General features: G+C 43.6%; 2 protein-coding genes across 4 annotated transcripts in view; both read right to left on the reverse strand.

Moving 5' to 3' along the window:
- med16 (mediator complex subunit 16) overlaps positions 1-1,743 on the reverse strand; it is a 9,009-nt gene extending 7,266 nt beyond the window's left edge. Inside the window, exons 1-3 of one of the 3 annotated variants that reach the window (XM_005732395.2) lie at positions 1,352-1,743; positions 764-800; positions 44-228 (exon numbers count right to left, since the gene is read on the reverse strand). In XM_005732395.2, coding sequence (XP_005732452.1) covers positions 44-182 — 139 coding nt within the window. In that variant the 5' untranslated portion in view covers positions 183-228; positions 764-800; positions 1,352-1,743. The other 2 variants (XM_005732394.2, XM_005732396.1) reach the window with 2 other exon arrangements.
- A 900-nt stretch (positions 1,744-2,643) lies between these two features.
- On the reverse strand, positions 2,644-10,942 carry misp (mitotic spindle positioning). Its single transcript, XM_005732397.1, has 5 exons — positions 10,866-10,942; positions 7,076-9,038; positions 4,324-4,514; positions 3,401-3,439; positions 2,644-3,324 (listed from the first exon to the last, which is right to left on the reverse strand). The coding sequence occupies exons 2-5, from the start codon at positions 8,916-8,918 to the stop codon at positions 3,235-3,237; spliced, it is 2,163 nt and encodes a 720-aa protein (XP_005732454.1). The 5' UTR covers positions 8,919-9,038; positions 10,866-10,942; the 3' UTR covers positions 2,644-3,234.
- Positions 10,943-14,327: the final 3,385 nt, after the last annotated feature.

Raw genomic sequence — 14,327 nt, forward strand, 5'->3', positions numbered from 1 at the left:
TGTGTGTGTGTGTGTGTGTGTGTGTGTGTGTGTGTGTGTGTACTCTTGTCGTCGTCCTCGCTCTTCAGGTCTGTGGTGAAGGCCACGAGGTTCCTGCAGGACCAGGAGCAGACCAGCGGGATGGAAGGGCAGTGCGTGCTCTTCGGACGCTTCTCCCACTCACACACATAGGCCAGTTCCATGATTCCACCACAGAAGAAGAATCTAGATCGCAGGTGGATGTGTCACCTAAAAAACAGACTAGTCAGCTGCTCTAATCACTTAAACACCGATTACTGACCTGTTTGTGTGGATAGAGCAGAGATGAACATGAGTGATCAGACCTCTGCCTTACCACTACATGTGTCAGACAGATGCATGAGCCACGGGCTCTCCAGTGCCACCTTTACCCGAAGTAGTGGAAAGTAAAAACTTTCAAAGGGGACAGCACTACAGATAGGTGAAAAAGCAAAGCACAAGTAGAAGGACGAAAGAAAAGGAACATACATGCAAAGAAGAAAGCTCTTAAAACATGTGGTTGTCCACACTGGACTTTCATCAAATCAACAAAGATGCACAGAAAAGAAGGTCAGACACCAACTAGGGAGAATAAGAAGGACAAAGGGGAACAACACTGTAATCCCGTATGTAGCAGGTTTATCATAGAAGCATCCCAGTGTACTTCAGACCCAGCTACACACTCAGACACAAACTGGTTCATCCCAAACACAAACTAAACAACAGTGTATGCTGTGCAGTGCCGTGCTGCAAGGAAAGCTCAAACCTGTACACAGAAGAGGGACTCAGCTGTACATCTGCATCTAAAAGTCAAAGGTCACTCTTTTGAGGATGCCAATGTTCACATTTCGGACAGAGAGGAGTGATGGTTAGTGGAAGAAGCATCTATGTCCACTGTGAACGAACATCTTTGAACAGAGGGCGGGGTTTACAAAACCGACTATTTCCACCCAGATTCACACCTTGGCTCAGGTGTCCTCAACCGGTCACACGATGGGCTGGGGCAACATCTCACAGTGGTTGCACCATTAAACCCCACTGATGGTAATGAGCTCCACCTTCTTTCATACCTTGGTTCTGGTGTTGACTCACGTGATCACTAGTGGGTAAATGACCCAGAATCACCTCTAATGGGGATTAAACACCTGGGACCCTCCACCTTAATTTGTAGAACTGAAGAAGCCTGTTGCACGAAACGTCTTTACAAACTTCAAGCAGTTCAGCTGCTTCTTTTTCAAATTGAACATCAAACTGTTCACCCAGGCCGTGCCAAATAACACCATAGTCACAGTACTCAAAGTACTCAGTCACAACAGTGAATGAGCAGCCGCACTAGCCTCTAGCGTTAGCTCACCTGAAGGTTTTCCGCTTCTGTCACGCAGATGAGAATGAAAATTAGCCGTTTTTCTTTTCCTGTTTTTAAGGCTGTTTAATATTAACTTAAAGTAATTAAAATACCAAAACATTGAAACACCAGACTTGAGTTAAACTCAGCGCTTTTTGCTTGCTGCTGTTAAAAACAAACCGCTCTCTGTTAAAAGGATGTGGGGACCCCGTAGCTGCCTCTACAGCTGCCTGACTATAAAAACTGACGGCACCCCAAAGCTCTACTCAAACAGCGTCTAGGCGAGACGTTTAAGCCGCGTGTCATATAAACGTGTTTGTCTGTGAGATGACTGATATAACCTCTGTGATCAGTTTGATATCGGCCCTGTGCGACGAACCGGCTGTTTATCTGACGGGCGCCGCGGACACCATCCTCTATCCCCGGTAACATTCTTCCCTGAGCGGAGTCTTCTAGGCGGAAAAAAATTAAAAGATACCTGCGCCCAATTTTAGTTTATTGTGGTTTCCTTTACTAGTATTTACTCGTTGTTGTTTTTAATAATGGAAACTAACGCTGAAAAAAATATCCGACCTCGATGCATTGTCATCTTGTTCATCTGTCCAGAAACATATTTTAAATCTGGTGTCAGGTGACTTTTTCTTTAGCTGTGAGTTCACACTGACAGGGTGCACAGCTAGATTATGGTCTGATCTAATGATCTGCTGTATGAGTGAGTTCGATCTTCTGTTTTTTGATCACCTTTTGTGTTGTATGATGAGGAGGATGCTGTCCATATGGTTGGTTTTTGTATGGACTGAAGTAAAGAAAGACTTTATTGAGAAACATCACATCCTCTTTTCCTGTCTCCTCCTCCCTGATCCTGGTTTTCTTCCCGGTTAAAGAGATTTCTTCCTCTCTGCTGTCACCAGGTACCCTCTGATTTTGTTGGTTACACTCACCTCACCAAACAATGTGTTTGTTTATTGTGTTTATGTTTTGTGCTGTGTTGGTGTGTTTAAGTAAGTAAATGTACCACATATGTGGACATCACATTTTTGGTTGTCTAGACCTAAATACAAAATTTTGCTCTACAAGGGCCTGATATCCACTTACAGGGACATTATACTGCCACTGTTCTATCAAAATTTAAAACAAATGTCCTCATATGTGGATCTCATTTTTCTCATAAACAAAAATCAGGTAAAATAAATAAATAAATCTGGTAATTCTTTGTTTTTACATTCATCAGGTCACAATCAGCCCAAATAGCAAAGAGAAATTAAAAATGCATGCAATGAAAGAGTTCGGGTCTTAGGGGGTTAAAGCAATGAGAATCACTGTTTAATTTTGTGTGGAAGGTTTTCTGGTAATGCTGCTAAAAACACATTGTAAACCTTTGTTTCAGAGATGGGTTTGGGGTTCTCAGTTTGGCTACACTTCCCGTTTCTGGATCTTTTGGAGAAAGTTAGAACCCTCTGTTCAGGTGTTTTTCAGAAAGCAGGTAAAACTGAGCTTCCTGTCGCTGGGATTCTGCTATAATGCTGCAGCTGTGAACCATCTGAATGTCTGAGGACTAAAAATCATTTTTTATTTTTGATGCATCATGAAAACAATCAGAAACTTCCCGTGCTGCTGTGTCAGATTAAAAGTCTCCAGATAAACACTGGAACTATCTTTTTTTCTCTATATGAATCAGACACGTTGTCTCTGTTTTAGGCTCTAACCAACGGACTGCTGATTAGACAAGGGGAACTGCTGTCATCTTCAAGGACCAATCAGCAACAGCCATTTCTGTTGGAGCGTCTTTAGAAACCACTGCATCCCAGCTTGAGGAGAGAAACTCAGTCCCGTATTTCAGGATCTCCTGCCCTGCTGCTTGAGGTCGAGTCCGGTTTTGGAGTCAGGCACACTCACTGGTTCTCCTGGTTGGCAAATTGTCTGGCCTCCCAGAGCAGAGCTCCCTGGTTCTTATGTCGATTGACTCGAGTCGACTCCACAACCTGAAAACAGGCCAAGACGACAAGGAGTTAAGGAGACAAGGAGTAAAGGGGTTAAGGTTACAGGAGAAGCCCATACCTCGTTGTTGATCTCATCAACTGGCTGGATCCCTGCGTACTGTAAAGAAACAAACAAATAAAAATAGATTCTGTTATTATTGTGCAGTTTTAAAACCTCAGTTCAAACAGTCAGGACGCTGGTTGAACTGCAAATAAAAACAGAATCCAATGATCTGCAAATCCCATAAACTCATATTTTATCCACAATAGAGCACAAAAACACAGTAAATACTCAAAATGAGACATTTTACTGTTTCATAACATATCTGAGCTAATGTGGAATTTGGCATCAGCGACTTGACCTAAAAGTTGCGACGGAGCAGCAAAAGTGTGTCAAAGTCCAGCAGTGCAAAAGAAAAGATCAAAGGGAGCTGGCAGCAGGTCGGCCACGTGATCAGGTGGAAAAAGATCCTCTCAGAGAGGTGGAGCTTCTCAGAAGTTCACCAACCTGTTTCAGAATCACAGTCCTTGCTGTGAACATTTTATCAATTACACAACATGACATCATCAGCATATTCAGTGGATCTGAGCGCAGGGATGAGGCTGTAAATCAGTATTGGATTTCTGTGATCTTCAGCTGTTCTCCTCAGCTCACAGACTGATGTTACGGAAGAGGAAACATGGACCTGTCTAGATGTGTTGCTGCCATCAGATTCAACACAAGCTCATATTTTTATTCAAACATTTACCATGGTTAAACATTTTCTGTGTTTTCTGTGTTCTGTAGTAAATAATATATTAGTTTAATAGATTTACAGATTGTTGCATTCTGGCTTGTTTTACAGTTCACACAGACCCAGCTTTGTTGGACCTTGGTTTTTATTTTATTCACTTCCATTTTATTTGTGCAGCATCATTTCATTGACAACGTCTAAATGATCATCTTCATCATCTCCTGAAGCAGGAAGAGGCTGAAAAAACAGAAAGAGCAAAACTACTTACTGCACTCTCCTCCAGCTTCAGTTTGGCTCGATACTCCTCAAAGTTCTGCAGCAGAGTCTCCGTCAGACCTCGCACTGCTAGGGAGGGGGAGGAGGGAGAGGGAGAGGAGGAGGTCCAGGGCCGAGCCGTGATGAAGGAGACGGAGGGCAGACGGAGGGAGGGGCGAGGAGAAGACACGCTGGCTGGTTTCTCTGAAACACCGTGGAGGAAATCATGAATGACGTCATATGTGACACGCTGTGATGTCATCAGTGTTTGAACAGCAGCTGTTTCCTCCGATCATGTTTTTTTATTTTTTATTATTTAAATGGAAACAGAACTTTAAACAGGAAACACATTTAAGGTGGAGCTTTCCAGTTTTCAGTTATATTCAGTGGAATCATTTTAATGTGAAGCTGTGGTTGTTCCTCTAACGGCCAGCAGAGGGAGCAGTAAGTAAGTCCTCAAAGACTTCCATGTGTCTGTAGCTACTAGCTGTCTGGTAGTGTGATATCCACTAACACGTGATCACATTTATGTGAATTCATTTATATTTAAGCTATTTTACTTTCAATGTAAGTGATATTTTCATTTGAAAATTTGCTTGCAGGACACATATATAGCTTTCTACAGGTGTTGCCACATGGTACCTGTAACACTAGCTTCACCGTGTTTGTACAGTTGGAGATTTTGGAGCATTTTTAATGACATCATCTGACCAATTGTATGGCTGCTGAGAGGTTACTGTACCAACACACAGTCCAACAGGTCTAAGCTCCAGTTTGGGTGTGCAGTGAGATTTGAGGATTATAATTGGATGTTACTGAGCACTGGTTAGCAGATATCTGTGTCTGTGTGATACACCTGTACAGTCTGAGGATGCACACTGATGATGATCATGCAGCGAAACTGTTAAAACCAGGGGTTCATAAACCAATGAGTAACATCACAGAGGTTGGGTCCATCTTTTATCTACAGTCTGCTCATCATGTCTGCTGTGAGGCAGGGTTTCTTAAGATTGCGCTGCTGCAATGTTTCCCAGCGTGGATTCTCTGGATAACAGAATGTGCTGATTGGTCGCCTGCTCTGATGAGCGAGTGTGTGTGTGTGGCTTTGGAGCAGCTGTTACTGATTGACTGAAGTGGATTTCGGTGCTTCTCTGGACTTTGATCATTTCTTTCGTTGAGTTACTCATTCTCTGATTTTTATGTAACAAGTTTACCTTCCTTCCTGCAGATCATTTTCACACTCCTTCAGTGGATTCCATTTAAACCTTCAGCAGCACTCTGTCTCTCTGCTCTGATCTCTGGGTCTTTTATTTTGAAGATTTCCCCCTCAGCATCACCTGTTGTTAGTCACTTAAGTCAGAACATCACAAACTGGGTGTTTATAAACAAAAAAAACCCTGTTAGTAAAAGTTGCTTGTGAAAATCTGATGATAGCAGCAGTATGGCGTTATTTTTGTGCCACTATTCTGAGCGCACGTAAAAACAAGTTGTTGCATTGCATTTTGAGGAGAGATTTATTTTGAGCAAAGAAAAACTAAATTTGAGTGAACAAAGAGAGACCAAAACAGGCAATCAGAAGTTTTTGCATCCAAGTGTGTGATTGGTTGGTTTTGTGGCACAAATATAACAGTCTATAGAAAGAGTTGAACGCACAGGGAGCAGAGATGTTCAGAGTGCAAGCGACACACTGCGAACAGGTCCGCAGAGATCTGAGCAAGAACAAATGCAAAAACTGAGCAAGAGGAGCTGTTACTGTGTGTTTCTATTGATAGCAGCAAACACTGAAATACATTTTTTGCATGCAGCAATGAATTTTGTTCGCTCAAAATGTAGCATTTCTTTGCTCAAGATAAATTTCTCCTCAAAATACAACACTTGTAAAGAAAATGTTTACATGCGCTCAAATTTTTTTTTACGTGCACTCAGAATAGTGGCACAAAAATAACGCCATACAGCACCAGGTGGACAGAGGAACTGCAGACTGAAACAAACCCTGAAAACTACAAACTAATGACAGTGATGAGCTGGAGGAAACTGTATAACATCCTGCTTGTCCTGAGTATGGATACATGTGAGCCTCGCAGCTTTTCTTTGTGTTTTCTTTTTTTACCACTTCATTTGTTGTCTTTGCTCTGTTTGAATAAAGCTTTAAATAGTTCTTTTGAAGAACATCTGAGAACAGCTAAGCGCAAATATGGTTATAGGTTACTGTTTGGCTTTGTGGACATTTCCACATATTTGACTTTTAAACTTGCTGATTAATTTAAGCTAACAGTGATGAGATGTGTTTAACCTTCAGTCAGTCACTGTGACTGCTGCTCCACACATCGTCCTGAAACACAATAATTTAATGCAACAGAGCAGGGTTACTGTGAAACAGCATATTTCAACCCAAACCATCTTTTCCTAAACCTAACTGAGCACATTTTAGAGCCTTGAGCTGAACATGAACCACAGCATTGGTCAATGTGGGCCTCCTGGGAGGTTTTACTGCTGGACCTGATGAGTCACTCAGACACCATTGGACCAACAACAGTGTTACATGGGTTTAATAAGGCCGGTGACAGTTAGAGTCACCTCAAAAATCATATTTGGTCCTAAGCTGAAATTTATGTTGAGTCTTTCCTGAGATATCAAAGGACTAAAATCTAATGAGGTCTGGAAACATCAAAAAACGTTTAGACGTGATTGGACTGTCAGAACAAACTGACATTGAGAATTATGGGGCACTTTGAGTTTGCTGTGATCGGGTCAACAGTACGTACCTGTTTTTATCGGCGGGTAGAACTGACTGACGGCCTTCTGGGTCGCTTGTTCCACCAGAGGAGCTGGAGAGAACAGCTGCTGTTTGGCTTCCTCCCTGGACTCCCTCAGCTCCTGCTCCCTTCTCAGAGCCTCCTCAATTTCCTTCTCAATGAAGTCTGGGGCTCCTTTTCCTCTACACTGCAGGCCAGTGGACTTCAGGCTCTCCCTCCAGGACTGAAGGGCTGTTTCATTTTGAGGTGTCAATGCTAGGGAGGCAGTAGAGGAAAAGGAAAACACTTGATCCTGGTCAAGACGTCTTCTGTCCTGGACCCCAGAGTCTATCTCGATCAAGGAAGAGGGAATCGGGCTCATTTGTTTTTGTTCTTCAGGGTGTCGATGAGGACAGCAAGGAGATGGAAAGACTTCACTTGTTTCAGACTCAGGCTGGCTGCTCTCCTCTGTCCACCTGTCCTTGTTTCGTGGCTCCGACTGACTTCTAGTCTCTTCGATATTCTGAGAAGGATCAAGCTTATTCTGGTTCTCGTTTTTGACCTCTCCCTGGACAATGAAGCTCACTCGAGTCTTCTCTTTCATTTTGATCGGTGCTGGTCGTGGTTGTAAGCGTTTGGTTTTGATCTCAACCATCTGTCCCCAACTGTCACTAAGCTTCAGGCCTCGAGAGCGGCGCAGGTTCTCCTCACGTTCCTGGATTAACCGAATCTCCCGTTCAATTGGGGTCTCACAAGCACTAGTGGACTTGATGGGTCTGTTCAGCTGCTGTATGTTATCGTTGAACACCCCATCATCGCTGACGTAGCCACCACCCACCTCTCCTGATAGCTCCTCCAGTCCAGAGTCCAGGTCATCAAACACGCTGCTTTGCCTGCTCAAACATTCCTCAGTCTGGAACACCGTCACCTTCTTCTGTCGATATGCTTCATCTTCTTCAGGTGCTTTAAACTGTGCTGCGTTGTTACTTGTCTCCACCTTCTTTGGTGTGGTTACATCAAGATCTGGCCACAAATATGACTTCAGGTGTGTTCTTGGGGACTTCAGAGGACTGGACGGAGCCTTCAGCCGGTCCTGCTCCAACTTCAGAAACTGTTGTCGGATTGTGTTGAAGTTGATCTGCTCCTTGTCGATGGTTCCGGGCTCAGCAGGACGAGGGGGTTCTGGTCTGGAACTGACTGGCTTGTAGCTTAAACTGAAACCTTCTATCAGTTTGTTTGTAGACTGGCTCAGATCCTCCTGGGAGCTCAGCTGGTCCTGAAACCCAGCACTCTTCTTTGGAGCTTGGGTACGAATGATCTCTTTGCGAAGCTCCTTCTCCTCTTCCTCACCAACCACTCTGATTCCATTGTTTGCATCAACTTTGTACTGCAGGTCTCCGTTGCCCTCTGAGAATAGACTCTCGGGTTTCTTGCTGCTTGTGTAGGTCTGTAGTTTGAAGCCCTTCTCTTGCTTCAGGGTGGCCAGCATAGCCTGGCGCTGGGGTGAGACCATCCAAGCTTCATTATGCTCAGCCTTGGGGCTTCCTGGATCTTCCACAAAGGAGTAAAACCCACAATGAGAGCCTGAGCTGCTGCCAGGACTGCTGGGACTGCTGGGTTGCCACTCGTCACTGGAGTTTCCCCCATCAGGCGACACAGCAATCTGCCGGGCCTGAACCACAACATCCTGAGACTCGTCGCCCTGCTGGGAGGAGACGACTACGCAAGGCTGACTGTGTGAAACTGAGATGCTCCTAAAGGCGGTGTCCAGGTCATTTGGACCTGGGGCTGGTACAGCAATGGTGCGTAGGTCTGATGGTTGGAGCGTGGGGGACAGAGGCTTTAAAACCCAATTCTTTGGAGTGCTGTCCATGGCTGCAGGTGGTGTGGCAGAACCAGCGGGAGACAGAGGTTCTGACAGATGGTGATGAACAGAACTCGACTGAGAAGATGGAAAAGTCAAAACATCCTGATGGTTGCCCGCAGAAAGTCTCTGAAACAACAGGGAGGAAAGAATGGTTACTGTAGCAACCACAGAGGACAGCAATAGGGATAGGACAGTTTCTCTAGTAACAGGAATCAATTTGGAGGGCTGATTGGTTGCATTGGAAACATCCAGTTCAACTCAGTTTTATCTATATAGTGCCAAAGCACAACAATGGTTTCCTCAGTGCACTTTACGTTGTAAAGTACAGACCCTGCACTGAACATAAGGGTTGAAAAGACTCAGATCCATCCAAACATGGAGCCGGAAGCTGAGACAGGAGGTCACAGCAGACCGGTTATCATCGGGCAGGTAGGTGGAGCTGCTGTGACCACTTAAAGAAGTTTATCAAATCCATAAACTTCAGAGCAAACCCTGAGCTTTGGGGCCACAGGGACTCATTGACCTCATCATTAGGAATGTGTTTTATATGAACGTTGTCACTAAACATGAGACACAGACAGGAAATGAGGAGAAGCAGAACCGATCCACTAATCACTTCCTGTACTTTTCTCTGTACATTCACTAAGTGTGCCGGATTTATCCAGCTGGGGGGCTGGTTCAGGGCCCCGGGGCACGTGTTTGACTGTAGCATGTCTGACCTGAACTGGAATCAGCAGCTGAGTTTTTATGGAGGAAATTTAACTGAATCCAAGGAATGATAGATCAATGATAATGTTTACAGCGACTCTCGTAAAAGACTGACTGAAGTCATATGACCGTTTATGGGAAGGCAGCTCGTCTGTGGTCATGAACTCTAATAATTAATCCACCATAAAACGGATAAAGTTCAGAGCTGCTCGGATAAAGGTGGAGGTCAGAGGGTTATAAACCTGCAGCAGTTCAAAGTTCAAAAGCTGACAAAGTTGTAAAAAGGCCTGTTAGCACGGAGAACTGCGGCTCAGAGCCGTCACCAATCAGCTGAGCATGCCAGGGTTACAGATACACACACACACCTGAGTGCAGGACATCAGGTCAGGTGTGCTCCTCAACTGTCTGTGTCTTTGAGCTGAGTCAGGACTCAGACCGGCAGTGATGGCCATCTATAATCTTTAGTCCGTGCAGGCTGGAAATGCTATGAGGTGCTCAGAGACAACATTTCTTCTTATTCTTTGTCATTCCAGCATTTCCTGCTGTCAGGGACTCTTTATGCTACCATCTCCTCACACCTGAGCGCCCCTGAAAGAGCTTCAGAAATCACTTTAGCACTCAGTAGCTGCTCTGATACCCCTGCGGGCAGTTATGTGGGCATCTGCGAACTTTTACTCCGTCACGCCACAGGAACAGACCGGCCTTTCAGAGGGCCTCTTCTGGTCCCCAGGCCTGTTATTTTATTCCCTGGTATAAAGTCTTCTTTCACCTGTTTGTGCAGAAATTCACCAGCCAAACACGAGCCGCAGATGACACTCGACTGATTCCTGGAGTGTTCCAGACAGCGGCGGCCTCAGAGCACCCTCCTGTCTGAGCATGCCTGATAAGAGGCTCCTCCTGCAGACAAGCCGCTGCTGTCACCTGATAACATGTCCAACTGTTTGGAGACCACCCAGAGACCCAGAAACTGATCCTCGGGGGGCAGGGCTGTAAAACTTTGTGTTTCGGGTGCTTTCAAGAAGTAACCAAGTCCTGGTCATGTGACAATCAATAACTAATAATAAGGCAGCAAGGTGTGAAGGAGTATACTCTCCTTCGCACCTTGGATTCAGAAAAATGGCGCTCCCAGTCTCATCACTAGTCAATGATTATAAATATCATTAATTAAAGATGTTATTGATTATAGTTGTTACTGATTAAAGGTCTGATTGATCATGTAAAGGTAGATCTGAGCTGATTTCTTACCTCTGATCAGTTTTCTGCCTGCTGCACAGCCTGAAGAACAACTGACTGATGTGCCAAAGGTCACTGAATGCCCACTCACAGGCCCCGCCCCTAAAGCAACGCCCCGCCCCCAGAGACCAGTCTTTAATGATATTCCTAACAGGCAGTGGCAGCCTGTGAGTGTTTTATGGTAAGACGCAGAAGGACAGGAGAGTGGCCTCAGCTCGTGATCCACGCTGGATCATCAAACTGAAGAGCACTCCCTGCTGCCCCCCTCAGCTGAACTGCAGCTTCTGTAACACAACAGCAAGTAATGCAAGCACACCACTCTGACCTCTGACCCTGGGGACAGAAAGTGCGTGTCTCACCTTCGTCTCCTGGTCCAGACTGTGACACAGAACCACCCAGGGAGGCGTGTACCTGAACATCCTGCCGGTCTGAACTGGATCTGACCAGTTCTGGTTTTGGATGATGATGTTAGTCAGACTCACCTGGTCAGCAGGAACCAATCACCACAAGCCCTGAAGCAACAGTAATATAAATAGGAAGTTACTAAGGAACTGTACCTTTTCAAAATAAAGCAATCAGAAAATTATGGATTTGTTTATGTTCTTAATTGCAAAAATATAAAAATATAAGAAACAGATTTGTCAAACTGATCATCCATTTTGTTTTGTGGTGATAAATCTGTAGATGTTGCTGTACTAACTGCTTAGATACCAGGTTATTTTATATAGTTTTAAATTATAATTGGCCTATATGATTTTTGTTCTTGTCCATAAGCGTATGACTACATGTCCAGTCTAATCGGTCTAATTATGGCTGATTTTATTCTTTTCTTTGTTCAGACTGTTCTGAATAATCATTCATATATTTGCTGTAATGTGTGGGGGTCTTTGCCTTTTGATGACATCACCCTGCAGGTGTTACACAGCTTCCCTCAGGTGTTGATTGATTTAAACCTTGGGATGGTTTGTAATCCTGATGCTTACTGGAGTTTTATTTTTTTGAAATGTAAAAAATGTTTCTCAAATTTTACTAATACCAATATTTTTAACTTATAAAGGCACCTTATGTAAGTGAGAGCAGTGTTTCATGACTCATGAGATTAATCATCATCAATTTCACTGTAATTTTTCTTTTCCACAATAATTAGTTAACACAATAAAACACACCTTTCAGCGTTTCATGCATTTTTAAACTGTGTTTGTTGAGACCTGGAATGTCTTTAAGGCACTTTGGATCACCACCTGTACTTTAAATGTGCTATAGGCTGTAAATAAAATAAATGTGAAGGTTCAGCTGTTTATCATAGTGCATGTTTGAAGTGTATCTTCTCATTTCCAAAAATGAGAAATGTGAATGGGAGGCAGAGGACAGGACTAAAGATGCACCTGTGTGGCACACCTGTGCTCAGGATTAGGGTTAATAAGGTGTGGCCTCCCATCCTGGCATTCTGGGCCTATCTATGATCCATGTGCTCAGTAAAGAGTTCAAGCGGTCACTTCATTAACCAGTTTGTTGGGCAATATGGTGCTGAACACAGAGCTCAAATCAACAAGCAGCATCCATACAGGTGTGCTGATGAAGGTGTGTAAGGACTGCGTCTTGTCTCTCACAGATGTTTTGTAGACCAGCTGGACAACAGTTGTTTGGACAGGCGACAGCTGGTGAGCTGGCACAATGATGGCTGACTTGAGGTTTTCAAACCAGACATAACAGCAAAAACTTGAAGACAGCTGGACACAATCGGTCATGTGATCAGCTGGGCAGTCAATAAGAAACTGCAGTATTTATCAGATGTTAAAATCCGTTTTCATTACTAAGACACACAGAGATGAACTCAGAACTAAAAAACATGTTTCTGTTCTTTCTTCTTGACAGGAAATTGTAAACATACGAGTGATATCATGAGTAAATATCATTTGTTTGTTTTCTGTTTGTGTAAACAGCTTTAAACAGTCATATTGTCTGACTGCCAGAGGAGGGCGGGCTAATACTATTTACATTTCACAACATCATCAAACCCGCTAATAAATTAAACCCGTCATCAGTCACATGATTAGAGATTGGACACACAGGTAGATGATGTCATCATGATGTCACACAAGTAAGAATAAAGAGAGGAAAACAGAATGTGGACTCACCCTGCAGTCGCCGACAGACAACTGATCCACGCCAACGCTGTGTGTGTGTGTGTGTGTGTGTGTGTGTGTGTGTGTGTGTGTGTGTGTGTGTGCTGGTCTCTATGGCTCTGTGAGGACATGCCGCCTGGTCCTTACTTCATGTCAGACCTTCAGAGGACTGAGTTCAGGATCAGGCTTAGGTTTAGGTTTGGGCTCAGGTTCCAGGTGGTTTATTCTTCGAGTCTGTTTAATATTCAGAGTTTGGAGGTTTTTCAGTCATTCAATTTTAACATCAGGAGCTTCTGAATAAGTTCTGTTCAGATCAAAAAGTTTGAAAATAAAAAGCAGGTTGTGTTGTTTTTACTGTGAATCAGAAGTGTAACAGGAGCTCTAACGATGTGTTCAGCTGCGATTCCCAGACAAAAGCTGACTTTTGTCTGGGAAGAAACAGACATAGATGAGATAAGGAGCTTCTACTGTCATAATTCATCCACATCAGTCACACTTCAAGATGCAGCTGGTATCAGAACAAGTCAATGTTTGTTTGTTTTAAATTATTATTCTGAAGATAAATCGGCCTCTTTATAAAATGGAGGGACCCAACTGTCATATCTACAGATCTGCCGCCTCTCTCCAGAAAGACACAGTAACAGTAGTCACAACAACACAAACAGGCAAAGCTTAGTCATTTATGTACTTATATTCACAGAGTCTAGATGGCGAGTTTTCAATAACCTAGATGGCGAGGTTATTGAAACCTCGCCATCTAGACTCTCACAGAGAAGATCAGCTGATGAATTTCACAGATTTCCTGAACTTTTTATTTTATCTGTTCAAGTTTGTTGGATATTCTTTATTTAACCAGTTCTTAGCCATTGCTTCCTCACTTGCAGGTTGTATTTTTAAGAAGTATTGATCTTGTTTTTTGAGTTCATTCGAGTGGCGATATAAAAAAGACTAAAATCAGGTTAACCTGTGCTGATTATTGAAATCATCAGTGTTGCCAAGAAGAACCCACAGGACAGTTCCAGAAAGCATGAAATTCGTCAGCAAACATGTTCTCTAACAGTGTCCAGACTCAGGTATTTCATGCTGTTTTATTCTTACAGTAATTAAAAATTCGAAAGAGTCACGTTTGTTAACAAAGACCCCAAATGCAGACACACGGTAAGCCACAATAAACCAATCAGGATGCAAGAGTGGACGACAGTATAACAAGGCGACGAGGACACACAAATTGAGGGTATAAATGCAGGCAGAGGTATTCAGGGAAAGTAAAACTGAATACTACACTCAACAAAAATATAAACGCAACACCTTTGTTACTGCTCCCATTCCCCATGGGATGGACGTAGAG

The sequence above is a fragment of the Pundamilia nyererei genome, unplaced genomic scaffold (genome assembly GCF_000239375.1).
Source record: "Pundamilia nyererei isolate P.nyererei 1_Seehausen unplaced genomic scaffold, PunNye1.0 scaffold00046, whole genome shotgun sequence".
NCBI classification, from domain to species: Eukaryota; Metazoa; Chordata; class Actinopteri; order Cichliformes; family Cichlidae; genus Pundamilia; species Pundamilia nyererei.